The sequence below is a fragment of the Lepidochelys olivacea genome (assembly GCF_965140295.1).
Source record: "Lepidochelys olivacea isolate rLepOli2 genome assembly, chromosome: 5".
Classification (NCBI taxonomy): domain Eukaryota; kingdom Metazoa; phylum Chordata; order Testudines; family Cheloniidae; genus Lepidochelys; species Lepidochelys olivacea.
Genome location: NC_140415.1, coordinates 127,653,674 through 127,679,154, shown reverse-complemented (window position 1 = coordinate 127,679,154; position 25,481 = coordinate 127,653,674). Strand labels below are relative to the sequence as shown.

At 44.8% G+C, this 25,481-nt stretch overlaps 1 protein-coding gene across 3 annotated transcripts; it reads right to left on the bottom strand.

The window, feature by feature from the left end:
• Positions 1-841: 841 nt before the first annotated feature.
• Positions 842-25,437, bottom strand: CLTA (clathrin light chain A). 3 transcript variants are annotated; one of them, XM_084628017.1, is made up of 7 exons: positions 25,138-25,437; positions 13,329-13,366; positions 11,054-11,171; positions 6,693-6,804; positions 3,800-3,853; positions 2,326-2,361; positions 842-1,295 (listed from the first exon to the last, which is right to left on the bottom strand). In XM_084628017.1, the coding sequence occupies exons 1-7, from the start codon at positions 25,361-25,363 to the stop codon at positions 1,124-1,126; spliced, it is 756 nt and encodes a 251-aa protein (XP_084484143.1). In that variant the 5' UTR covers positions 25,364-25,437; the 3' UTR covers positions 842-1,123. The 3 variants fall into 3 exon arrangements, with proteins under 3 accessions (XP_084484143.1, XP_084484144.1, XP_084484145.1); XM_084628018.1 differs by lacking the exon at positions 2,326-2,361 and having other exon boundaries at positions 25,138-25,436; XM_084628019.1 differs by lacking the exons at positions 2,326-2,361; positions 3,800-3,853 and having other exon boundaries at positions 25,138-25,435.
• Positions 25,438-25,481: the final 44 nt, after the last annotated feature.

The following is a 25,481-nucleotide window of genomic DNA, read 5'->3' as shown; positions in this document are numbered from 1 at the left end:
ATCTACATGTTTCCCATTTGATCTACATTTGGACACTCTTGGGGAGCAATTGAAAATATTGGGAATTTGTCTCCAAAAGACAAAGAGGGGACTTGATGCAGTTATGAGATCTTGCTCTACCTTTCTCACACAAAGTAGAGGCACTCAACAAAACTTATAAGTGGCAGATTCAAGATTGATAAAGTGCTTTCACATAGATTGTTATTCTTCCCACCCCCACAGTACCTGACCACTTTAATACCTTTATCCTACCACTCCCCTGTGATGTCACTCCCTTTCCTCTCAGTCACCCCAGCTGGGCTTACAGGACATAGAAGCACATGGAGCAAGCCTACCAGCCTGCCCCTTTCCTATTGCTGACCAGCAGCTGTCTCTGAATCAGCAGGAAGGGAAAATAAGCAGGGGCCTTCAATACATTAGACCAGCAGATTGGCTGTGGGCAGCATGGCTCTATAGCTGCTCCTTTCCCCTAGAGCTTCCGTCTGGCATGCTAGTTAGCTAAGATAGCCAGGATGGAGCTAATGTTCCCAAGTCAGTTTCAACTGGTTGTTGCAGAGAGGTGCTTAACTGCTTGAGATTAGAGCCACAGGGGGCTTTAAAGGTGTGGTCATTGCCATCATGCAGCAAGGTAGATGTCCTCCTACCCACTGGTCTGTCACCTCATTGTAATGCCACACACAGTGGGTGAGGCCAGTGCTTTAGATCTTCTTTGGGAAAGTTAAACTGCCACTATAACAAGGCTAGAAGTTTGCTCCTGGACACTATCCGAATTGATCATTTCCCCTTTAGAAGGGGAGATGGGGAAGCTACCTCTGTCTATGAAAAAAAGAGGACAGAGATGTAACTCTTTAACAGACCTTTAATACCAGTACAGTTGAGAGTGACATCTCAGTGCACAAGAGTACAGAGAGACTACAGTTCTGGAGGTTCTCTCCTCCTATTTGGGACAGAGGAAGGAAACATGAGGAAGAACATGCAATCACAAACAATGATCAACTCTAGATACTTCATGAGGTTTGGTCCAAAAAAACATTTAAACATAATTAATCCAATTACTGCAAACACAGCTTCTCTGAGTAAGGTTAAGATATTGCATTTGTAGTGTTTCCATTGTGCTTTTCCTTCAGCGAACCAGTGGAGCCTGCTTGAGTGAAATAAGGATGGAGCGCATGCGGGACACATCTTTTGCCTGCTTACTAGACTTGGGATTAAAGTCACAGAGCCGAGCCACACGTTCCCACTCGGTGCCTGGGGAAGTTTCTTCCACATCATTCACAAAGGCTTCTTCAGCTGCCCTAGAAGCAATCCAATATTACATGTTAATGGTGGATCTGTATGCCTCCTGGAAGCCACTCCTTTCCCTCCATAGAATACGGTTCAGTTTTACACATGTCATAAGAAAAATGTAACCTGACAGCTGCTTGAGAACATTAAGGCTTGTTAAGCTCCCCGACCCCAACCTTGGAGATGAACAGGTTGCAGTAATCTGCTATGCACAAGCAGTGCAGAAAATTGCTGTGTAAAATGTTGGAATACAGGTGTTTGGTTTAAGAGCAGTTATGCAATCTTCGCTTAAGTATGCACACAAAGTTTAAGACACTGACAGACAATTTAAAGCAATGCCTTGGTACATTTATTGTTTAAGCCTTCAACTTTTATCAGTTTGCTTTGGACATTTGCCAACTGGAAGTTTACCATCTACTGAAGTGCAAGATTGAGGAATAACTTCCATTTGGTTTACAGATACTCCAAGGCGTGCAGGCCACCGTAAAACTGTGTGCTGATGGTTCCCAATGGTGTAGAGAAGCAGCGTGGATTGAAGAGGAATTTAAGTCATAGCTCCCATGCTTGCATCTGCTATAGACTTACGAGGCATGTTTTGGCAAAGGGGAGGGTTACACTGAGTTCAGCTAAAAGGATAACATTTCCCCTTCTTTTATCCCAGATGTACTCAGTGAAGTCTTTTCAAGGGGTAGGTTAGCAAACAATAAGCAGTGTTATCCTTTCGGCATCCCCGTGCTGCTAGCAGCGTTGCTCCAAGGAACATGTAACCCTTTGGTGCCTAGGTTAAGCAAATTGTGGGGCCCTGGTAGCCGCATAAGGGCTAAAGCAGTAAGCACTTTGAGAGAAATCAAACCAAATCCATCTACTCCAACAAGCAGTACAGAGAAAGCAATGACAGTGATCATCCTATGGAAGGGAAGGGGCAGCACTGGGCACAGGGATGATTCGAGTACAAACACCACTGAAGACAAGGGTCACTACAAACACTGCTACTTCATGTGACAAGACACTTAAGGGGGGCAGTGAAGATTTTTACTTAACTGTTCTAGGCTGTAGCAAGGATGGTTTATGTTTGTGCTTAAAGGTGAAGAGAAGAAAAGAAACAAGGAGAGAAAGTTTAAGTCAGATATAGAAAATGAAAATGAGCTTAATGCAGATGATAAGCTAGCTGGACATGCACTAGCAGCTCAGTCTACATTCAGGAAACATGCTGCCAGTTTTAGTCTGCAGCCGTTACACGGCACATTGCCTTTTGCATTGGCTACATGGAGACTGGTACAGGAAACAAGTGTTTTAATACCACGTCTTTCAGTGGAAACTTCGAGACTTCAGAACAAGATCAAACACCACCTGTAAATCCAGCATTTCACAAGTCTTGGCTTACATCCACCTACAGTTAGGCCATCAATTCCACAGTGCAACTTCAATCTCAATTCACTCAGACAAAGCCATACTACTGTTCTCACCAGTACACCTTTAAAAGGTGCTTTAGTATCTGAAATGGTCATCTTTGAATTCAAGTCTATAAATGTAAGGGAAGAAATTAAAGCATATGAACAAGCCAAAAAAAGCCACATTGTAATCCTTAAACCCATTAGTGAAAATGCCCATCATTCTTTGGGGGTTGGAAACCAGGGCTTTTACTTAGAAAAAGTAGAGCTAGACTGAAAGGCCCATGGGCTGGCTTGTCTGTCTGCACACACAGCATTGTTCTCCAATGTTCTGGCTGTCTGGTTTCATATGCTGCATGTAATGGTGCTTTCACCACTCTATCCTTTGGGAGACATTCCCATATGGGTAAATACTCAGATGAAACTGGGCGAACAATCCTAACTTCCTCTCCACCACCCCGATTGCATATTAAGGCCTACTTTTCCCACAATTGACTGCACAGAGTTAAGTGCTAAATAACTGGCTTGATTTTCAGAGGTGCTGAGCACTGGACATTCTCACTGACTTCAACACAAGCTTTAAGTGCTCAGTACCCCTGACAGTCAAGTTAAATCCTTTTAGACCTCCCTCAAATCAAGCCCTCCAGCCTCAAGTGTTTGTTTGTAGGAAAGTGTTGCTTTTCTATTGAAGATCTTGTCTGTAGAGGTGGCTAGGGCCAAAAAGCAGCATCTGGGTGAGAAAGTACCAACACAGGAGAGGTTTGTTACCTCCATGCTCATAATACACCTTAGTGTACAACCAAGCTTCCATGGGCCTGGAAGCAGGAGTTTAGTCTTGCTGTCATTTAGCAGTGTATTATTGGTGGTACGCGTGCTGCATGGGTTAGTACAAGTGATATCCAGTAAGTCTCAGATGACCCTCTAGAGATCAAGGGGACATTTCACTCTTCAGTATTGCAGCTCAAATACCATGCTGTATTGTGTGAAGAACTGCTATATATACACCCATCAGCCTCTGATGCTGGACTCCAAATACACAGTGTAATGTAGTCACCAGATATATTAACTGTCTCTGAAGGATAACGAAGAGGATCAGACAGATAATTAGTAGTTAGGCAACATACACATAACCAATCACGTCAGCGAAGGGTTGTTTGTAGAAAGCTTCATCTGCCACCCTGGGCAGCAAGTAGTCCAAGAGGAAGGCAAGCAGGCAGGAGAAAAGAGAGAAGAATGAGAAGCAGAGAATATAGCAGAAGACAGGTTAGGTAAAACAAGAGAACTGTATTAAACTAGATACCAAATCAGAGTGAATCTGTAGTTGGAGTCAATATGCTGAGCTGGAAAGTGACTAATATTCAGTTGCATGTTCTGCATCAAGTTTTCCCCATGGAGGAACAGCTCGACAAACTTTGAGATACCTAGCTGTAGACTGGAGACTCTGGACTAGTTCAGGGAGACAGATCAGGATATACTGATTTAAACCAAAGCTGTGTAAAATCACTGATTTTACAGCAAGGAGGAAACCTTGATTTAAATGAATTTGTTTTCATTTGTACTTTTTATTTATTTTCATAGAATCATAGAAATGTAGGGCTGGAAGTGACCTTGAGGGGTCATCTAGTCTAACTCCCTGCACTGAGGAAAGACCAAGTAAACATTGACCATTCCTGACAGATGTTTGTCCAATCTGTTCTTAAAACCTCCAATATGGGGATGAGAATTCCCTTGGAGCCAATTCCAATACTTAACTACTTTTGAACTGTAAGGATAGTTAACTTAAATCTCCGTTGCAGCTGATTAAACGTATTACTTTTTGTCCTACTTTTGGACAACATGGTATTATTTGTAGTTTGTTAACTGATTTCTAGTTACCATGCCCTTTGAGATTTTAGAGCTAGTAGATTCTCGCATATCTAGTTTTGAATTCATAGATCAGAAGATGAAAACAGTTGAGAGTTGAAAAAGCAGGAAAGCTTGGTTTCTTAACTTTGAATGAACTAGTCATTGCACTGAATCATTTCAGTTTATTCTAGTCAAAAACATTCTCTGCACCTGCAAGGGACAACTGCTGATGCAGCACTTCAACAGATTCAGCCAGTGACTTCCACCAGCTCAGTGATTTGACTCTCTAAACCTGGAAAAAATGTTCTAGATTTCTGTATAAAAATTAAAGAGATCTATGTTAGGGTCTATGCTTTGTTTGTTTATTTATTTTTAATAAACCTGTAATTTAAAAAAATTTTAAATCAGATTTTTAACCACTCCACACTTCAGCGTGTATGTCCACTGTATTGGAGACCTATTTAGTAACTTTGGATGATCCCACTTTTCCATCTGGAAGTCTTACAGAAGAGCCATCCGAAGGGCTGTAAAGATGGTCAATCACACCCATTTGGGCCTATGCTCTTCCAAGTTCACCATTACCACAATGGAGGAGGGGAATGAACCCCTCTTTCTACACTCTGAGCTCATCCCCCAGTTACAAGTTCACATCAGTTATCTCAGGGTTTACAGTACCTGAACTCCAGGACTGAGCTAAAGGACAGGCTTTGATGACATTTTGAACTTCACTGTCAGTCTACCCAGCAATGTGTTACTCAGACCATCAGCAGGAAGATGTGAGCAGTGTGGAAATTTTAATTGCATGAGAAATAAAGAGTAAGGGGTGTGTGCTAGAGTTCAGAGGGGAAGCCCTCCATTTGATTACAAAATATTACTCTTTCCAACCCCATGGGAGCTTCAGCTCCTCTTCCACCTCACCAAAGAACCAGGCCTGCCTCTCTTGCTCCCATCATGCAGAGGCTTCTCACCTGGGAGCAATGGTTAGGTGAGGGAGAGATAAGGAGTTAGACTGACCCCCTTCCAATGAGGGAGTTGCCCCACGAAACTCGTTTAAAGAGATCAAGTGGACCATTTGACAAATCTCTGTACTTCCAACTCAGTTTTCCTATCTAGTGGGCAAACCATTGACTGGTATGAGGGGTTTATTCTTAAGAGCCCGACTTCTATATCCATTTTAAAAATTAAGACTATAGTAATGACTTTATATAGCATTGTTCAGCAGCTGAGAAGGAGGTATGGATCCGCGTTCATGTCGCATTCCCTGTCAGTACCTGGCCCAAGCCAGGGAAGCTAGTGATCCAATCAATGGACCAGACTCAGTGATGAATCCTGGTCACGTGCCACCTGAGGCACGCTGTGCATACGCAGAAAGAAACAGAGGTTAAGAATTATTGGCCAGGTTTACAGCAAGCCAGTGCCAGAGCTGGGAGCAGAACCCAAGACTCATCTCCCTGCTCGAGCCATTAGAACACGGCTACAAATTTAAGGAGGTCAGAATTATAATCAGAGAGTCAGATTTTGGGTCAAAGTCTGCCACACCACCATGCATCCTGTCACTAGAATGTTATTAGTATAGGAGGTCACCCCTCGCTGGGGTATTGATACCTTCCAATCAATCAAGTCTCTACCCACCCAGCTGGCAGAACAAGAGGATTTATTTAAACTTACCCCGTGGGGGTGCTGAAGTATTGAGAGGTTATTGTGGGAAAGCCAAAAAATATGTTCTTGCCAGCTAGGCTGAGCAGACCAGTCACAGAATATCAGAGTTGGAAGGGACCGCAGGAGGTCATCTAGTCCAACCCCCTGCTCAAAACAGGACCAATCCCCCACTAAATCATCCAGTCAGCACAAATTAAAAATCTTACCTTTGTGCTGGCTCTAACTACACTGACATGCTAGGCCACATTAAGCAAGGTCACATCTCCAGGTGCCAAGAACATCCTCATGGAACAGACCACAAGATCTCTGATAAGATGAAGACACCCATTTACAACTAAGAACCCCCTTCACCAATTGAAATCTTACTGACAGTTCCCCTGGAGGTCCAAAAGCACTAGTGTATCTTTATTCCGACAACAGATAGAGACAAGTATACAAGATGCCAACGGCACTCTGGCTACATTTCATTCCTTCCACAACCAAACATTCCAATGAGCTGCAGAAAATCCTTACCTGTTGTTGGCTTTTGTTTTCTGTAGCTGTTCATCTTGCCTTGAATACCATTCTTCCAACTCCTTTATAGCCTTCTCTTTCCATTCTGCTTCCTGCTTTCGAGAGTTAGCATCTGCAGATTTAAGAGAGACCGTAACATGGCTTGTAAGCCAACGCCATGCATTTTGGGGCTCTTGCAGTGTTTGAAACTTCAGACAGGAACCCCATGTCATGATTAAAATGATGCACAAGTTAAGCGGTACTGTGACCCAAACTGATCAGACAAGGGAAGTGTAAAAAGAGTTTAGGCAGGTGCCTTGACATCTCCACACCACAGAACCCTTCAAGGAAGGGGTACCAGCAACTATCGCTTTATGCTGAAGACATTTATTTCCTGCTGAAGTTTTCCTCATACAAGAGGCAAAATGTAGCCACTTCAAGGTTACCTCTTCTTTGAGGACAGGCTAAATGTGCTACTGAGCCTGGCTGGTGAAGGCTTGCTGCAAAAGTGGCCACATGCGATAGCCTTATGTTAATCCTATTTGCAGACTAGCTAAACTATTCCCCATGCTCCCAACAAGTCTACTCATACATAGCTACTACAGAGCCAATCTGAAGCTGGATGCAGTTTGGCTAATTACTGCATTTATTTTTTTTTAATCCCTTATTTCCCCAAAGGGTATAAAGTGATGCAGTTGTCTTGCTTAGCCTAATGTATTTCCCTAACTTCTCTTACAGCAGCTGTACCAGCACCAGAATGGTACTTATTGGGCACCAGTGAAGCAGAGGAAGACAGATCTTTGTGGGACTTTGAATTTAGGAGAACAAGTTCAGTTAACATGCCAGGAGCTTTCATCTGGTCGGTGTCTACTGGAGAGCAATCCCATTAGCAGGCCACTTTCAAAACAAGATGGTACTTGTTGCTTTCCTCAACTAGGTTCTCAAAAACCTGGCTGCTTGCCAGAAGTAGGACTAGCAACCAAGGCAAAGGAGGAGAACAGTGCCAGCCAGGCAGTAAGGGGGTGATTGTCTTGGACAGCTCTGTGCTGCTAACAGCGTTCCTTAAGTCAAATACCTCTTCAGTGCCTTGTGAAGCAAACTGTGGGGGCCTGGTTGCAGGAAGCCTAAGAGAGGCATGCACACTTATCTTTCAGATAAGGCCAACTCCACCCACTCCAACAAGTAGGGCAGAAAAAGCAAGGATGTTATCCCACTGAAGGCAGGGGTTGCTACAACACTGCAATTTCGTGATATACCAGGAGAGCTATTGAAGTACAACACATTCTCCCCTGCTTGAAGCGAGAAGCTGGCCAGGTTGACCTGCTGGTAGACTCTAGGTGATAGCATTCACATTGCTTGGAAGGAATTCCTCAGTCAATTGACAGGTCACTAGTTTTAAACAAAGTTTTAAACCAACCGCTAAGATGGAGGTGGGCAAACTATGGCCCGGGGGTCACATCTGGCCCTCCAGACATTTTAATCTGGACCTCAAGCTCCCACCAGGAAGCAGGGTCTGGGGCTTACCCTGCTCCTGTGCTTCAGCCAGAGAGTGGGGTCGGGGTCTTGCCCCACTACGCACAGCTCCCAGCAGCAGCAGCAGCAGCAGCAGCATGTCCCCTCTCCGGCTCCTATGCGCAGGGACAGCCGGGGGTTCTGCATGCTGTCCCCACCTCAAGTACCTCCCCCGCAGCTCCCATTGGCCAGGAACCACAGCCAACCGGAGCCACAGGGGCAACGCCTGCTGACAGGGCAGCGTACAGAGCCACCTGGCTGTGCCTCCTCATAGAAGCCAGAGAGGGGACATGCTGCTGTTTGTTTGGCCATTATCTTTGAAAACTCGTGGCGAACCGGGGAAGTCCCGGATGACTGGAAAAAGGCTAATGTAGTGCCAATCTTTAAAAAAGGGAAGAAGGAGGATCCTGGGAACTACAGGCCAGTCAGCCTCACCTCAGTCCCTGGAAAAATCATGGAGCAGGTCCTCAAAGAATCAATCCTGAAGCACTTGCATGAGAGGAAAGTGATCAGGAACAGCCAGCATGGATTCACCAAGGGAAGGTCATGCCTGACTAATCTAATCGCCTTTTATGATGAGATTACTGGTTCTATGGATGAAGGGAAAGCAGTGGATGTATTGTTTCTTGACTTTAGCAAAGCTTTTGACACGGTCTCCCACAGTATTCTTGTCAGCAAGTTAAGGAAGTATGGGCTGGATGAATGCACTATAAGGTGGGTAGAAAGCTGGCTAGATTGTCAGGCTCAACGGGTAGTGATCAATGGCTCCATGTCTAGTTGGCAGCCGGTATCAAGTGGAGTGCCCCAAGGGTCGGTCCTGGGGCCGGTTTTGTTCAATATCTTCATAAATGATCTGGAGGATGGTGTGGATTGCACTCAGCAAATTTGCAGATGATACTAAACTGGGAGGAGTGGTAGATACGCTGGAGGGGAGGGATAGGATACAGAAGGACCTAGACAAATTGGAGGAGGATTGGGCCAAAAGAAATCTGATGAGGTTCAATAAGGATAAGTGCAGGGTCCTGCACTTAGGACGGAAGAACCCAATGCACAGCTACAGACTAGGGACCGAATGGCTAGGCAGCAGTTCTGAGGAAAAGGACCTAGGGGTGACAGTGGACGAGAAGCTGGATATGAGTCAGCAGTGTGCCCTTGTTGCCAAGAAGGCCAATGGCATTTTGGGATGTATAAGTAGGGGCATAGCGAGCAGATCAAGGGACGTGATCGTTCCCCTCTATTCGACATTGGTGAGGCCTCATCTGGAGTACTGTGTCCAGTTTTGGGCTCCACACTACAAGAAGGATGTGGACAAATTGGAGAGAGTCCAGCGAAGGGCAACAAAAATGATTAGGGGACTGGAACACATGAGTTATGAGGAGAGGCTGAGGGAGCTGGGATTGTTTAGCCTGCAGAAGAGAAGAATGAGGGGGGATTTGATAGCTGCTTTCAACTACCTGAAAGGGGGTTCCAAAGAGGATGGCTCTAGACTGTTCTCAATGGTAGCAGATGACAGAACGAGGAGTAATGGTCTCAAGTTGCAGTGGGGGAGGTTTAGATTGGATATTAGGAAAAACTTTTTCACTAAGAGGGTGGTGAAACACTGGAATGCGTTACCTAGGGAGGTGGTAGAATCTCCTTCCTTAGAGGTTTTTAAGGTCAGGCTTGACAAAGCCCTGGCTGGGATGATTTAACTGGGAATTGGTCCTGCTTCGAGGAGGGGGTTGGACTAGATGACCTTCTGGGGTCCCTTCCAAGCCTGATATTCTATGATTCTGGGAGCTGCTTGAGGTAAGCGCTGCCTGGAGCCTGCTCCCTTGACCCTCCCTTGTGCCACAAACCTCTGGCCCAGCCCGATCTCCCTCCCAACTCCTCAGTCCCAGCCTGGAGCACCCTCCCACACCCCAACCCCCAATTTCGTGAGCATTCATGGCCTGCCATACAATTTCCATACCCAGATGTGGCCTTGGGCCAAAAAGTTTGCCCACCCCTGTGCTAAGAGATCCTTTTGGTAATAAAGGACTTCAATGCCCTAGTAAAGACTGTGCAAATGCAGTAAAATTGTAATGAGAGGCAACAGGCTTACACATGAACCGGCACTATGCTCCCCTCCATTTCTTGCTGGCAGAAGGGAGGCTGTTTTCCTTTTGACACCCATTAAAACACGAGGCAGGTCACTCAGATGTGTTACCTTCAGTTGAATGCCTTATGAAATTTGATCCAGTAGCAACAGACCCCAGAAGAGACAGCAAGGGGATGGTCCATGTTTAGCTAACTTGTATAAGCCACACTTACACCATACTCGGTATTTAGAGGCGAGGCCTTTGTCTTCCCATTGCTGCTGGACAGGGCTGAAGTCTTAAAGCAGATCCTGTCACCCCAGAGGTTCTGGCACATAGCAGTGCTAAAACCCCTTCCAGTCACGCTGCAGAAAGAGGCTGAGTAGAGGTACCCTCTGCTTTGTATTTTCCTTTTAGTAGGGCTCTCTCCATGACAGGTTTCAGGCAGAAGGGTGCTGCTGTGTGCAAGACACCGTTCAAGTCTCCAGACGCCAATATGAAGGTCGCTATTGGTTAAGGAGGAGCAATTTTGAAATGGCCTGAGAGTTCCAGTTCTGTTTTTTAAAGCTGGAAATCTCAGATGCTCAAGCAACTAGGAGATTTCCCCCTCCAGTGGGCAGCATCAAGCCAGCTCCCCATTAACAGGGAGTCTGATTGGGTAGTGTGTTGGTCAGCAAGAACTGAGGGTTAAGAATTTAAGATAGCAGATAGGCAAGTGAAAGTTAAAAATTCAACTCTTGTATGAAGGAATCAAGATGGAATTTGAACAGCAAGCCCTACAAAGAGAGACAGAAACTTCATGCTTTTCCTTACCAAGGACTTCTAGGCGTTCCTTTTGCTCCTCTCTCCATTTACGGATACTTTCTGGTTCTGACTGCAGTCGATCCACATGTGAAATAGCGGCATAGCAGTCTGTTGGCCCATTGCTCTCCTTAAAAATGGAAAACAATTGGAAAGTCTCATACAAGAACAAACACTTTTAAATACCCTAAACACAAATGGAATGTGTTCCTTAGAAACGCCCAATAGCCTTCTCAAGTGCTAACAGGGCATGCCAGCAACAGATGCTTATAGTGGATTATGAACAAGGGAAACTAGCAAGGAGAGGCTTGCAGTAGGATTAGTGCTTTACTGGAGAAAGCAGCTAGAATCTTAGGCTAGGGAGCAGATTTGTACAGACAGTTGCAAAATTATGGTGGACAAGGTCTACTGACTGCTTTGATAAAAATGGAGTTTGGACAAGAGGTTGTGTTTGGGCAGGGGGGGACTAAAGAGGATAAAATGAGCAATTAGAAAGAAAAAAGCAGCCAGGAAATTTCACTAAGAGGAGTTAATTAACATGTTCAAAGCACTGCAAATACCATTCATCCTCTATAGGTGGGTGTTGTTCCTATTGTGGGGGGGGGGGGGGAAGAGTTCCTTCCAAGGGTACAGTGAGTGAGAGTGCTGGAATTAGAACTAAGAGATCTCATTTTGCATCTCAGCCACGTTGCACAAAAAGGCCGGTTAGTATTTTAGCTTTCCCACTGCCAGTCACAATAAAGAGTCCACAGAGATCAGTTCTACATTCGCTTTGGAGCCTCAAGCGAGATTGAGAAATGAAATGTTCACTTAGGGTGTAAGTGGCAGAAACTGAAGTGGCTAGACCAAAGGCCAACCACTCATCTGAACAGGGTCATCTAATGAATCCTTTGCCCCAGGAAGTAACAGCATCAACTTGGACATTTGAAATAACCACCAAGACAATTTTAGGTTACAATGAAGTTTAAGTATACTTAGAACATTCTTATCAAACCTATGACAGACTTTTTAAAGGGGTCTGTGGAGTGGTTTAGCCAGCCATATACACTACTGTCCCTATTTAGGAGAGAGTCTTAGCAATATCTGTTCTGCTTTGCCACTTGATAAAGCAGTATCCACTATAATTCTGTCATACTGGACAGTAATGGCCTATTTGGCTAGTGGTTCAGAACTCTGATCACAGCTTTCACCCAAGCTATTTTAAAGAATAGTAAACACAGTGAGTTTGGATCTGATAATGCAGTGAGCATAGGATACAGACTGGGTTTTATGTTAAAAGGAACTGTTTAATGTTAGGATACTTGTCTTAGTCAAGTGTTCTCTCTAGGCTTAGAAGGACGGGATTTTTAATAAGCAAACATTGGTAAACAGGCATGATATACACAAACTGACAAATTTTTCCATTGATAACTGAAGTTAATAGATGGACAAAAAAAGAAAATGTTACTTGAGAACTTAGTTACTTTGCATATTTGGATGTGTGATGTCAGTGTTTTAACAGTGATAAACCTTTGATTTTAAATCTCAACGTCTACTAAAAAAAAAAGAAAAGGAGTACTTGTGGCACTAGCCTCCAAGGTCCCACAAGTCCTCCTTTTCTTTTTGAGGATACAGACCAACACGGCTGCTACTCTGAAACTCAACATCTACTGTCATTAAATTGTCATGACACCCCCTGTAAGCCCCACAGCTGTGAAAATTTATAAAAATTCAACATGATTGCTTAAGCATTTAAGTTATAAAACAAACACTGAGTTCTGCCAAAATGAGTTCTCCCCTGCTCTTTATGGAAGGCCACAGAATCTTTAGCTTGTGCTTAGTCAATGCTGACTGTGATTAAACTTGTTAGTCAAAGCACAACACCTCTAGTAATGTAGTGCCAGCCCTAGGTACCAACTCAAGTCCTAACGTGGGACCCGAGTACATGGCAGTCCTCCCAGAGGAGGGCACGTTACCAATTCAAATAGGATGTCAACATGGATTTTTGCTGTAATTTGTCTTCCACCTGAAGATGGAGTGTACTCAAATTGCCCGGCAGCTATGGAATCTCAGAATATTACAAGATTTGAGACTGGATTAGTTTTTTCCCCTTCATTAATAAGTCAGGAGATTTAAGTGTAATGAAAAGGCAAACAGTGGGGAACATTTCTATTTAGATTAAGAAAGCTAGTTTAAGCTTTAGTTTAAGGCTAGAAACTGCTTTTGAGAAGTCACTTAGAATACCTCCTAAATGTTAATTTCACCCAACAGGTTTTAATTGTTTGAGCGAGATCTCCTTTCAGTTTACCTGATAGAGCTCTCCATTCATCACCCCATCAACAGCATCTGTAAGGTAATGGTGACTGTAGTTAGACAGGTCTTGGAGAAAACGTTAAAAATCACAATGCCAAAGCCTTAATATGATTAGGCGTATTAATTGCAACATTTGCAGACAATACAAAATTACTCAAGAGATTGTAGTCAGCTTTGGACTTCACTATGAGTTACAAAGGGATCTCACAAAACTGGGTGATGGCAACAAAACGGCAGATGAAATTCAGTGTGATAAATTCAAAGTAATGTACATTGCAAAATGTACTCCCAACTATACATACAAAATGATGCGGTCTAAATTAGCGGTTGTCACTCAGGAAAGACATGTTGGAGTCATTGTGGATAGTTCCCTGTAAACATCTGCTCAGTCGAAAAAGCTAACAATGTTAGGAACCATCAGGAAAGGGATAGAGAAGACAGAAAAATATATTGCCTCTAGATCAATCTGTGGTACATCCACACCTTGAATGCGGTGTGCAGTCCTTGTAGCCTCAGCTCCAAAAAGATGTTAGAATTGGAAAAGGTACCAAGGATAAACAAAAATGATGAGGGGTATGGAACAGCTTCCAGATGAGGAGAGATTAAAAAGACTGGGGCTGTTCAGTTTAGAAGAAGAGACTAGTGAGGGGGATATGAGAGAGGTCTATAAAATCATGACTGGTGTGGAGAAATTGAATAAGGAAGTGTTACTTATCTCTTCACAGAACAATAATTAATTCCAGGAATTAATTCCAATGGAATTAACAGGCAGGTTTAAAAACAAACAAGAGGAAGTATTTCTTCACACAGTCAACCTGTGGAACTCTGTGCCAGGGGATGGTTTGAAAACCAAAACATATAACTAAATAATTCATGGAAGATAGGTCCAATCAATGGCCATTAGCCAAGATGGTCAGGGACACAACCCCATGCTCTGGTTGTCCCTAAACCTCTGACTGCCAGACACTGGAACTGGAGGACAGAAAATGGATCAGTTGATAAATTGCCCTGTCCATTCCTTCTCAAGCATCTGGCACCAACCACTGGTTGAAGACAGTATACTGGGCTAGATGGACAATGGGGGAGACCCAGCACAGCCACTCTTATGTTCTTAGAGATTATAAAGCAGATGAGGAGTTGCTTAAAGTTTTGGTATAGTGTTGAAATGTGTGCAGTGATTCATACAATCCTATGCAAGTTTCACAAGGAATTTCTGTTCTCAATAGCTACCATTCAGTGAGCTAACGAGGCAGGGTTGTATGAAACATGTGATCATGTAATTACATATGCATGAGAGAGCCAATTGAGGTTGCGCAAGCAACCTTAAATCTGGAGTTTAACTTTTGAATGCTCAACTTCACAATTCTAGCAAAGTTCAGTTTTCTTGTATAATTACACCGCTGTAGAGACATGGCCTCTGCAGATGAATTTCAGTACTATACATTAGTTAATATTGCTGACTAGAAGTATGAATGGGATGTCCAAGGAGGAAGATGTACATGCACCTTTACAATGTCTAAACACAGAAGTAGTACTAAAATGCAAAGCAGTTCTCTTAGTATTAGAAAGCAGTAAAGACAGAAGAAAGCAGTGAAAATGGTGGTAAGTTCCTTTCTGCATGTTAGTTCTTTGAGTGTCTCAAAATTTGCAACTGAATACAAAGTCAGCATACTGATCCCACCTCATCCAGGCATACCACCATTACCTCTTCTGTATACAGTACCAATATTCACCACAAGCCAACACAAAAGCACGAAAATAGAAGCAGTACTAGAAGCCAAGCATTCTCTTATTGCAACTTTATTCAGGTACAGTGTTCGCATAATTCAGTAACAGCAGTCTGGAATAACCGGCTGCTTGCCGGCCTTGGGCCCAGTACACATAATGCCGAGTTGTGCAGCAGCCAGCCTTTGCTCTGGAAACATGGAGCGTCCGTCTGCTTTCCTTAGGAGAAAAACTTAAATATAGCCTGCCTGGGAGCCTTTCCATCAGCCAACAATACCAAAGCTGCTCCGCATGGCTTTGGAGCCAGTGGCAGATTTAGACAGAGGCTACAAGAACTGCCTGTGCCATTGCATCCTGAAGTCCCACCAGCAACCAATCCTGTTGTGCATGCTGGCACTCTGAGGGACCTAATCGCCTTGCTGTAACAGTCTCAGCTTGGAGCTGCAGGGAGAGGAGATCTGACACTCTGGTATGCAATGCATTTTGAGATGTAACAAATGAACCCCAGAGTCAATTAAATGTTAGTGGATCTGGGCTGCAGAAGACAGTGGCAAAGCCTGAAGAAAAACACTTGAAGCTGAAGCTCTGAGAGGCTGGAGTTAGGAAGGTAGAGAACTTTCTTAGATGTCCCACTGTGTGTATGTTGGGGGGGAGAAAGGAGGGGAAAGAGTGGGGGAAAAATTAGTCTTAAGAGCCATGAAGAATTTCCTCTGCACATTTCAGAGGTCTGCAGCATAAGCTAGGAGGGAGACAAAGGCCAAAGGAAAATATAGGGCTAGCTTAAAGAGGGGAGGAAAAACACGTCCTGAAAGAGGACTTAGTGAGAAAATATTTTAATTCATATTGCAATAAAGAGACACCTAGAAGAGCAAAAGAAAAGCAAGGAAATGTGTCTAATGTTTGATGCCCCAAAGGCCAGGCTGGGGTAACTCAAATGTACAAATCAGATTTGTGAGCTAAGGCTATGTCTTCACATGGAGCAGTTTAAAAGAGCCAAAGGCTCTTTATCTAGGGCACCAGATACTCAAGGCAAGGCCCAATTGGTAGATCAAGGATCTCTTCATGGATAACAGTTCAGAACCAATTTCATCATGTTTCTCTTTAGTATGACATGCTGCTCAGTTACCAACACAAAACCACATACTGTTAACATGAAAGGCCATGCCAGTTATTGCTATCAACTCCCACTCAGCCTTGTCATGCCCTAGTGACCATTTGGAAGTAATTGGATTAAATACTAAGTGTTCAGTGCAGTGCTCTTAATTTAGTCCATCCCTTACTAATCAGAGTGGTTTTCCACAGCACTGTCCAATGTGGTTTTTCAGTTCATTTTCCAATGTGTCAGACATTATACTCAAGACTTCACACATACAGCTCAGATTCAGCATTTTTCCAACTTGTTCCATTACTCCTAGTTGCAGCCACCTTGAATACTCCTTTCCTTGAGGGTTTACTCTTTTGAATGTGTGTTCTAATCCCCATTCCTATCTATTAAACCAAGTTTTCCCCTTCATTACACAGAAAAGCCCCATGGCATGTGGAAGTGATTCTGTGGCATACTCTCCTAGCAAGAGCATGATGAAGGCCTTTCATATGAAAGCTGCTCAACTAGGTCTCTACACATTCAGGAAGGGGAGGGTACTACAGCCACCCACAGTCCTGAAAAAGGGGACAGTGGTTACCTACATCAGCAAGCTGTCCTATTCCCCCCCTCCCCGGGCTTTCTGCCAATTTAGGAAACCAGTCCCTGCAGGGACCATGACAGTGCAGCCAGGAACCCAGGGCAACATACAGTAGTTCTGTAGATGGCCATGGCTTCTAACAGGTGTTCACAAGATTTGCATAGAACCCAAGATTTCTACAAATTTAGGGATTTGAAACCCCACCTGTATGGAGGCAGCCCACTCAAGAAAGGGGCAGGTGAGGAGACTAGGCGGCAACTTCACGTTTCCTGTCCTTTAAACAGGTTAGTCTTCTACCCTATTTTTCTGAGTAGAACATTTTACAGTTACCTGAGCCTTCCTTTCTAGTGGAACAAAGAGAAGTCACCACCCTGTTACCCTAAGTGTAACTGGCAGAATAAGCAACTGTGTTAGGAATACATGAGGCCTGCTTTCCTACTCAAGCTGTATGAGAGAGCTAGAGCTCATCTCCCCTACATAGCCAGCTAAGAAGCTCCATTTAATGACAACATATTTCCCCTTCTGAGATGTATTAGTTTGATTGTGAAACTTGACACTATTTATAGGACCAGAATTTCTTTAAAGGGCTATAATGGAACATATACCTAATATTAGACCGGGGTCGGCAACCTTTCAGAAGTGGTGTGCCAAGTCTTCATTTATTCGCTCTAATTTAAGGTTTCACATGCCAGTAATACATTTTAATGTTTTTTAGAAGGTCTCTCTATAAGCCTACAGATTATATAACTAAGCTATTGCTGTATGTAAAACAAACAAGGTTTTCAAAATGTTTAAGCAGCTTAATTTTTTTTTTAAATGAAAATGCTGATCTTATGCTGCCGTCCCGCTCAGCCCGCTGCCAGCCTGGGGTTCTGTTCACCTAGGCCGGCCCCAGACTGACAGCCCAGGTCCTGGTGGCAGTCCTGCCCAGCCCACTGCCGGTCTGGGATTCTGGCCCCGCCCACAGAGTGGCTACCTACCTTCTCCCTAGTTCTAGCCCATTCTCTTCCTCTCTCTCTGCACTGAGCTGAAGGTGGGAGTGCACTGAGCACAGGACTGGGGGTGAAGGTGCAGGCTGGGGTGTAAGGTCTGGCCAGGAGCCAGAATGAGGGAGAGGGCTCAGGGTCGGGGCAGGAGATTTGGGTGTGGAGTGCTTACCTGGGCAGCTCCCATTTGGTGTGAGGGGTGCAGGTGGGAATGTGGGGGGGGGTGCAGGAGCTCCTGTTTGGTGTGCTCAGGGTGGGAACGTGGGGTGTGCAAGAGTTAGGGCATGGGGGGCTGGGAATATGTGGGGGATGCTAGAGTCAGGGCTGGGGTTGTGTGTGGGGGGGTGCAGGGGTCAGGGAAGAGGGCTGGGGGTGTGGGCTAGGGTCGTGGGGGTGCTCCTAGCCTCCTGCCCAGAGTAGCTCACGGCAGGGGGCTGGAGGGGATATGCCTCGATTCCACCCCCCTTTCCCAAGGCCCCATCCCCACCTCTTCTCTGACTCTGCCTCCTCCCCAGAGCAGAGAGCGCACTGCTTCTCCCCTTCCTCACAAGGGCCACCAGCTGATGGGCGGTGGGGGAGGCGGGGGGGGGAAGAGAAGAGGAACCCAGCACACTGGGGGAAAGAGGCAGCAGAGCAGGGGAGCTTCCCTGCCCTGCAGCCGCCAGGACCAAGCTTCTTTACCCTGCCCCTACCGGGGCTGGTGGCTGGGACCCGGCAGGCAGCAGTGTGCCATTAAAATCAGCTCGCATGCCATAGGTTGCCGACCCCTGTGTTAGTTCTCTTTGCAGTCATACTGTCAGACTACTCTGTCTATTAACTGGCTGGCTCCCAGGAATGCGCATTGCTGGGTAAACGATCTGCAGTTAAGAGGTTATCCCCACTACAGCAAGTCAAAGCAAGGGCTGACTAGTCAAAGGACACAGAACACTGAACTTTTGGAGACAGGCCTTTCTACCTTGTCAATGTCCCATTTAAAAATATTATCTAATTAACATGGTTGAACTGTTTTTCCTTCCTTGCAAATTACACTAGTTAATAGAACATACAAGCTTACTCAAGTGTGATGGACATTAAGCTGTAACCCAATGCCCAGTAAACCTGCAAACACTAAGTTTTAAACAGGTATTCTAGAAAAAGTCAGCTCAGCAAATACCCCGAGCATCTTGCATCCTAACTGTGACACCTTTGCATTAACCCCAGATGAGGGATCATCATCAACTTCATCATCACAGGGGAAAAAAAATTAGTAAATGCACTTGAAAAATATGCCCTTAGGAAGACTTGATTTTTGTTTTATTCCACTCCTCTCTCCCAGCTTTCTTCATTTCAGTCAGCATTGATGGGGTGCAGTAGCAGAAGAGCAATCAAGACTATCCCACCTTACCCCCATAAAAGCTTCCACTACCTCCTCCATTACTTGGAAGGATCCAACTTAATACCCACAAGATTCTCTCCTGTGGAAGAGGTAACGAAGAGAAGACTCAAGTATCCCAGCCAGTCAGTTATTTAGGAGGGAGCCCACCTGAAACCTTCTGCTTTCTCCAACCCCACAAACCTCCAATTTCTATTATGCCTTTTTGTCCTGCTGCTAAAGAGAACCACAAGCAGAGGGTCTACAAAGTAGATTCCAAACCCTGCTCTCTCTCCCCAGAGAACAGCGAGTTACCCTTCAGCACCCATTAACTCTTACCAGGTTTTCAATACAATCCCTATCTCATAAGAGGGCAGCTGGAAGTCTACTGCTGCCCCCCTTCTCTTCCAGATGTTTGCAGAGGCTTTGGAGCGAGGTTACACAGACACTCCCAAAAAAAACATATGTATGGGGGCTCCTACAGTAGTATATTAAAGTTAGGGCTAGTCTACGCTGGCAATGCTAAAGTGCTGTCACATCAGCGCTTTAACGTGGCTTGTGTGGTCGCGGCAGAGTGCTGGGAGACAGCTCTCCCAGCACTCTTAAAAAAACCACACACCGTGTCCCCCCAAACAAAAACCCACATCCAGCACTGGTGCACTGTCTACACTGGCACTTTACAGTGCTGCAACTTTCTTGCTCGGGGTGTGAAAAAACACCCCCGCCCCCCGAATGCAGTAAGTTTCAGTGCTGTAAAGTGCCAGTTTAGACAAGCCCTTAAACTACAGCATGTACAACTGCAAAAGATAGGTCTGAGTTCAGAAAAACCCAGTCTAAAGCATTTGCAGAAGCAACTGCAGACCAAAAATGCAACACTCCCAGAATAGTCACTTCACACTAAAAGAACAATAATGAGGTAGTCAGACTCCCTGTGAAAACTGGGAAAGTGACTGGAAAGAAAATTAGCAACCGAAGAGTGCCCACATAGTCTTCTTTAGACACCACTGACATCCACAGTAGGGACACCAGTAAGCAGTTTGCCCATCTCTGCTAGTAATCATGTTATATTTACTATTCTCCCATTAATTGAGTAGCAACTGTTTTGGAACACACTATACATGAATACGGCTAAGATTCTGTCACAAATATTTTTAGTAAAAGTGATGGACAGGTCATGGGCAATAATGAAAAATTCACAGAAGCCCGTGACCTGCCCTGACTTTTACTAAATATATCCATGACAGAATGTGGAGCCTGGGCATCTGCCATGGGCTGGGAGCTACAGGGGACCCCACCACACATGAGGGACCAGAACTACAGGGTCCCCCTCCTACAGCAGCTCCCAGCTGCAGGGGCCCCCCCACCTGAGGTGACTGGGGTACCCCACAGCTCCCTGCCTCCACAGGCAGCAGGGGACCCTGCAGCTCCCAGCTGAGGCTGGCTGAAGTCACAGAGGGCTTTGGAAGTCATGGATTCTAGGACTAAATCGCAGCCTTATGCGTGAGCCACCAATATAGCTTAGTGTGGTGTTGGTTTCCACAGTGCTTCTTATGGAAAGAAAAGGCATGCTGACGCAGTTTTCTTGCTATAGAAGTTAAAATCAATACCCAGGCAGTTTATTTTCATAACCTGAACTGCAACACACACAAAAAAGCCCCACACACCCACCACACGCAACAGTTCTTTACGCTTTGTTCGACCAGAAGATCTTTGCAACCTTGGAAGACAGGAGATATCTACTTCTGAATAGTAGCTTGCTCTATGGAAAACTAAAGGTTAATTCTAGCTGGAGCGCTCCAGATAACTAGGCAGTTACTGCAGTTCAGCTGCCAGTGCTCAAATGGAGAACAGTGAATCCTTTTGTTGTTTTAACCCTTTCCGTGTTATGTTCCTATGGCAGAGAAAGTCTAAAGCAGGGACCAACACCCAGTTGGCTCAGCTGTGGGAACAACTAGTAGATGGGGATGCGGTGATCTGGGGAACCAAGGAGAGAGTGGTGTGGATTGTGGGATTCCACACAGAAAAATAGGCACAGGCCCATCACTGGGGAATGGGTGCCTAACGAGAGACATAGCGAGGATCAAAATTGGTCAGAAGTTTGATATGGCTCCATTTTTACACTTGTCCCGTGTCTTGAGAAATCTTGTAAAGTTCCACCTTTCCTTTGATTTTTAACTGAGCAAGTGGAAGTTCTTTTACATGCCCAAGCAGCCAGCTGAACACTGCGCTATTTTTTTTATTTAAAAAGCATATATACAAGCTCCTCCAGCATACCCTTTCACAAACACCCAAGCTGAAGCTGGTGATTACTTTTCACTGCATAATTTCATTTTTTACATTGTAATTAGTTATTTCCTGTGGAGGTACCTATAATCTCATTTCATGACTACTGTATAAAGTCATGTTTTACTCTGGCAATACAGTGCCTTACATATAACTCAACCTATTTGGTATTGTTTGTAAATAAGGCAGTTAAATGGTTAAAGTTAAAAAAAGTAAATCCACAAATCCCCTGCTGCTGCGCTTAAGTATTTAAAGTTAACAGGGTGCAAAAAGCAGTTTGCTTGCAGTCAGCCAATTACTAGTATTGTGCAAAACTATTACATCTCACCAAGAAGAGTTGGACAGCTGTCCTGATACACTTTTGTTGTAACCTTTATGCAGTTTTATAGTCAGAGGTGGAACTAAGGATTCTGAGTAACCTCACCTCCCAGAGAAGCAGATCAGTAGGAAGGTTCAAATTCTTGGAGTCATGAGAACTAATTACAGCAGCTCAAACTGAAAGTCAGCCTTCTGTACTGGATTTTAGGGAAAGAACACCCATTAAATTTTAATTCAAGTGGAACTGAATGACCGATTTTCCCAACTAAAATATCAAGTTCTATTTTATAATCCTCTCCTACTCATTTGTTCTAGAATCTATTAGAAACAGGATTTTGTCTTTTCTATAGGGATGTCAGAAGTGTGACTGTCACTTAAAAGAGAAGCTTACTAAAAAGTTAGAGTTTTTCATGTCAAGCCAAATTAGTTTTGGAAGGTTCACCAGGGTTCTCTGTATTAGAGAAGGATTCATAACAGTGAGATAGCCACACTATGGATGTGGAGCAAAGGCTGACTTTAGACCAATTTATTTCAGAGTTGCTCCACTGGAGAAAGGAAAGATTGCAGGGGACATGAGGAAGCGCCCCATAGGGGAAGTACTTCTCTGTGAAAATGAAGAAATTATTTCTTGCTTTTTAAACAGTCACTTAGGCTGGAAAAAAGTTACAGCTGTATGTCATTTAGAGACCTACTCATTCTAAGACATTAAAATCTATGCTTACATCAGTTAGGTTACCAAAGACTTCATGATAAAAAACAAGGTGCTTGCTCCTTATAAATTCATCTGCTGCTCATTCTTGGTTGAAGTCTGAGTGCTCTGTGAAGTCGCTCATCTATACAGGCACTAATTGCTATCAGAGCAGGATGGACTTGGGGCAGGAAATAGAAAACAGGACCAAACACCAGAGCTCAGGAAATGACTTAATGTAAACATCCCTAGATGTAAACATCCCTAGTAGAAAGTTGTTAGAATACGCTGCACAGAAGGTTTTAGGCTCCATTATGAACACCGACAAAGAAGGGCTGCATCCGTGACTAGTTTAGAAGTAGCCCTTAATGGAATAGTAAGCACCATGGAAGCTTTACGTCTGGAAGTCTCATGCTCTTCCGGTCCACCTAGTCATCCCAGCTAGACTCTACAGAGTAGAAGTGTTCAGTTAAGGGACTATACGAGATAGGAAAAAAGCAAACTCAATCATCCAGTAAATCTCCAACTTCAAAGCTATACAGAAAGAGGATTTTTTATATTTGAGATGTTGTAATCCATCACGTACTTAAAAAAATTACATTATTCAACTTAAAATATGGAAACAAGTAGCAAGTCTAGCATAGTTTGAGTATCCATAGAAGTGTAATGGAGAAAAACAGACACAAGGTGGATAAGGTAATATCTTTTATTGGACTAACATCTGTTGGTGAGAAAGAGGTCACCTGAAGAACTGTGTAGCTCAAAAGCTTGTCTCTCTCACCAACAGATGTTAGTCCAATAAAAGATATCACCTCACCCAGTGTCTCTAATATTCTGACATTGCTACACTGTATACATACATGGGGAAGAATGCAAGACCAACATACTCAATATAACTAATAAGTCAACAAATTTTAGCTTGCTGAGAAATACAAAGAGCACCTTTCCTTTGAAGAAAAAGCAGCATGTATTATGCAAAGGCAATTTTTCTAAGTTAGAAAGAGGTACAAAGGTTACTAAGAAACAATGACTGAAGGCTACATAAATTAAACATTAGCCCAGTGGCTAAAAAAACACTATACTGAAAGAGGCGATCACAAATGCTTCAGAGCTTAGCTTGTCCTTGGTGGAAATAATATAAGCTATAGTATATACTGGGTCAGTCTCATCTACATTTTTCAGACAAGCTGAACATCAGCTTCTGTTTGTAGACCTAAATGAAATGGCCAGATTTTCATAAGTGCTCAACATTCTCAATAGGAACTGCTCTTTTCTACATCTGGTTCCAAGCCTCCACTTCTCATCTAAAGAAGAATGTTCAACTAAACCTGGAGGATGCAACTTCAGTACTCGGGGCAATACTGGAGCTTGTCACTATATCAAAGCTTCCTCCATTAAATCTTTTCAACTTTATAGAATGTACTAATTTAGTGACATCAAGTCTGTGCTTCTAGCATCCTTCAGCTAAGCTCAGTGTTCCAATATCCATGGTACATTGGTCTATTTTTGTCTCAGGAATCCTGACCAGTTCAGAGTAAAGCTAAAGATTCACAAAATTAAGACTGAAGTGTTAAATTCAGTACAGGACCATCGTGCTGTTTTAAGCAGCACTATTTTGGTTTGCAAGTCCATAAACTGAGGCTAATAATGGTTCTTTCAAACCAATCACAAATAGATGGGGAAAGTACTGTTACTAAGCTATAGGTCTATAGTACTGAAGAATCTGTTTTGCAAGATGCAAGGAAAGTAAGATGTTCTTAAAATATTGAACAGAATTCACTATTCATTTTAAAGCAATATTAATACTAGCAAACCAGAAATTCTACAATTTACAATATTAAGTTTAATTTAGTTGGGGATTGGTCCTGCTTTGAGCAGGGGGTTGGACTAGATGACCTCCTGAGGTCCCTTCCAACCCTGAGATTCTATGATTTGAAATTGCTAGATTTCATTGATTTAGTAATTTTTAAAAGGAACTATTTTCAAACACTTGAGGGAGAAATGATAATATCATGCACTGATATGGGAGGCTTAAACAGTGTAACACACTGAAGCGAAGGGCTAAACAGACTTTTCAGGACAGCACATCTGCCTACAGAATACTTCTGCCTGGGGAATTCTGCTTTAGAAAAGATGCCTATTCATGTAGTGTACAGCCAGGACCCAAAGCCAGACGTGTTGCAACTGCTGCCACTCTCATAAGGGGAGTGATGTTATTGGCCAAAACCAGTTTTATCCGTTCATCTACAGGATTCTAGGGAGAATCAGGAAGCTCAGGCAGGAGCTAGAAAGACTGAACAATGGTTACCCCCGCTTCTGTACACAGCTACTCAAGCGCAACGGCAGTCGGGTGCTACCACAGAAGAGATCAAAAGGCCCAAAGGACTCGCGAGGTCAGACAGAGCCCCGGCCCCAGGAGAAGCCACAGCCACATGTACTGCGCCACGGTCACCTGGCCCGTGGGTTGGTCCCGACTCCCGGGGCGACAGCGGTGGCTCCGGACGGGCCACGTCTCAAGCGTTGCTACAGAGCAGCTCGGGAGCGGCCCGAGTGACAGCCGGGGAGTGAGAACAAACCGACTGCAGCGGAGCCGCTGCGCCTTGCCAGACAGGGCGCCCCTGGCCCGGCCGCCGGGCTCGGCCCAGCCTCGCCGGAGCCCCACGAGCCGCCCAGCACCGAGGCCCACAGGGCAAGGCCCTGGCCCGCGGGAATCGCCCGCGGGCCCGAGCGCAGAGCGGCCTCCCCCCGCGGCGCTGGAAGAGGGGCCCTACCCGGCGAGGGCCCGCCGTGGCCCTGCAGCCCCGCCGGCACCTCGCCGCTCTCCAGGATGCTGAAGCCCTCGTCGTTCTCGATGCCCGCGATCTCGCTCTCCTGCTGGGCCAGGAAGGCGGCGGCCGGGTCCTCCTCGCCGCCGCTCAGCGCCCCGTTGCCCACGCCCGGGCTGTCTCCCGCCGGCGGCTGGGCGGGCGGCGCGCCGAACAGATCGAACTCGGCCATGGCAGCAACGGACACGGAGCGCAACGGCCGGGGCGCGAGCGAGGACGACTTCCGGTCCAAGATCAACACTTCCCCTTCGCTCCCCCCGGAAATCTAACGCCGGGGAGGACCCGGCGGG

Excerpts from the sequence above, each read along its gene's own strand:
- CLTA (XM_084628017.1), bottom strand. The coding sequence starts at position 25,363 with ATGGCCGAGTTCGATCTGTTCGGCGCGCCGCCCGCCCAGCCGCCGGCG. Across the intron at positions 11,172-13,328 it reads TGAATGGAGAGCTCTATCAG|GAGAGCAATGGGCCAACAGA; the intron begins GTAAACTGAAAG and ends TCCATTTTTAAG. Across the intron at positions 1,296-2,325 it reads CCTTGCTACAGCCTAGAACA|GGCAGCTGAAGAAGCCTTTG; the intron begins GTTAAGTAAAAA and ends GATTGCTTCTAG.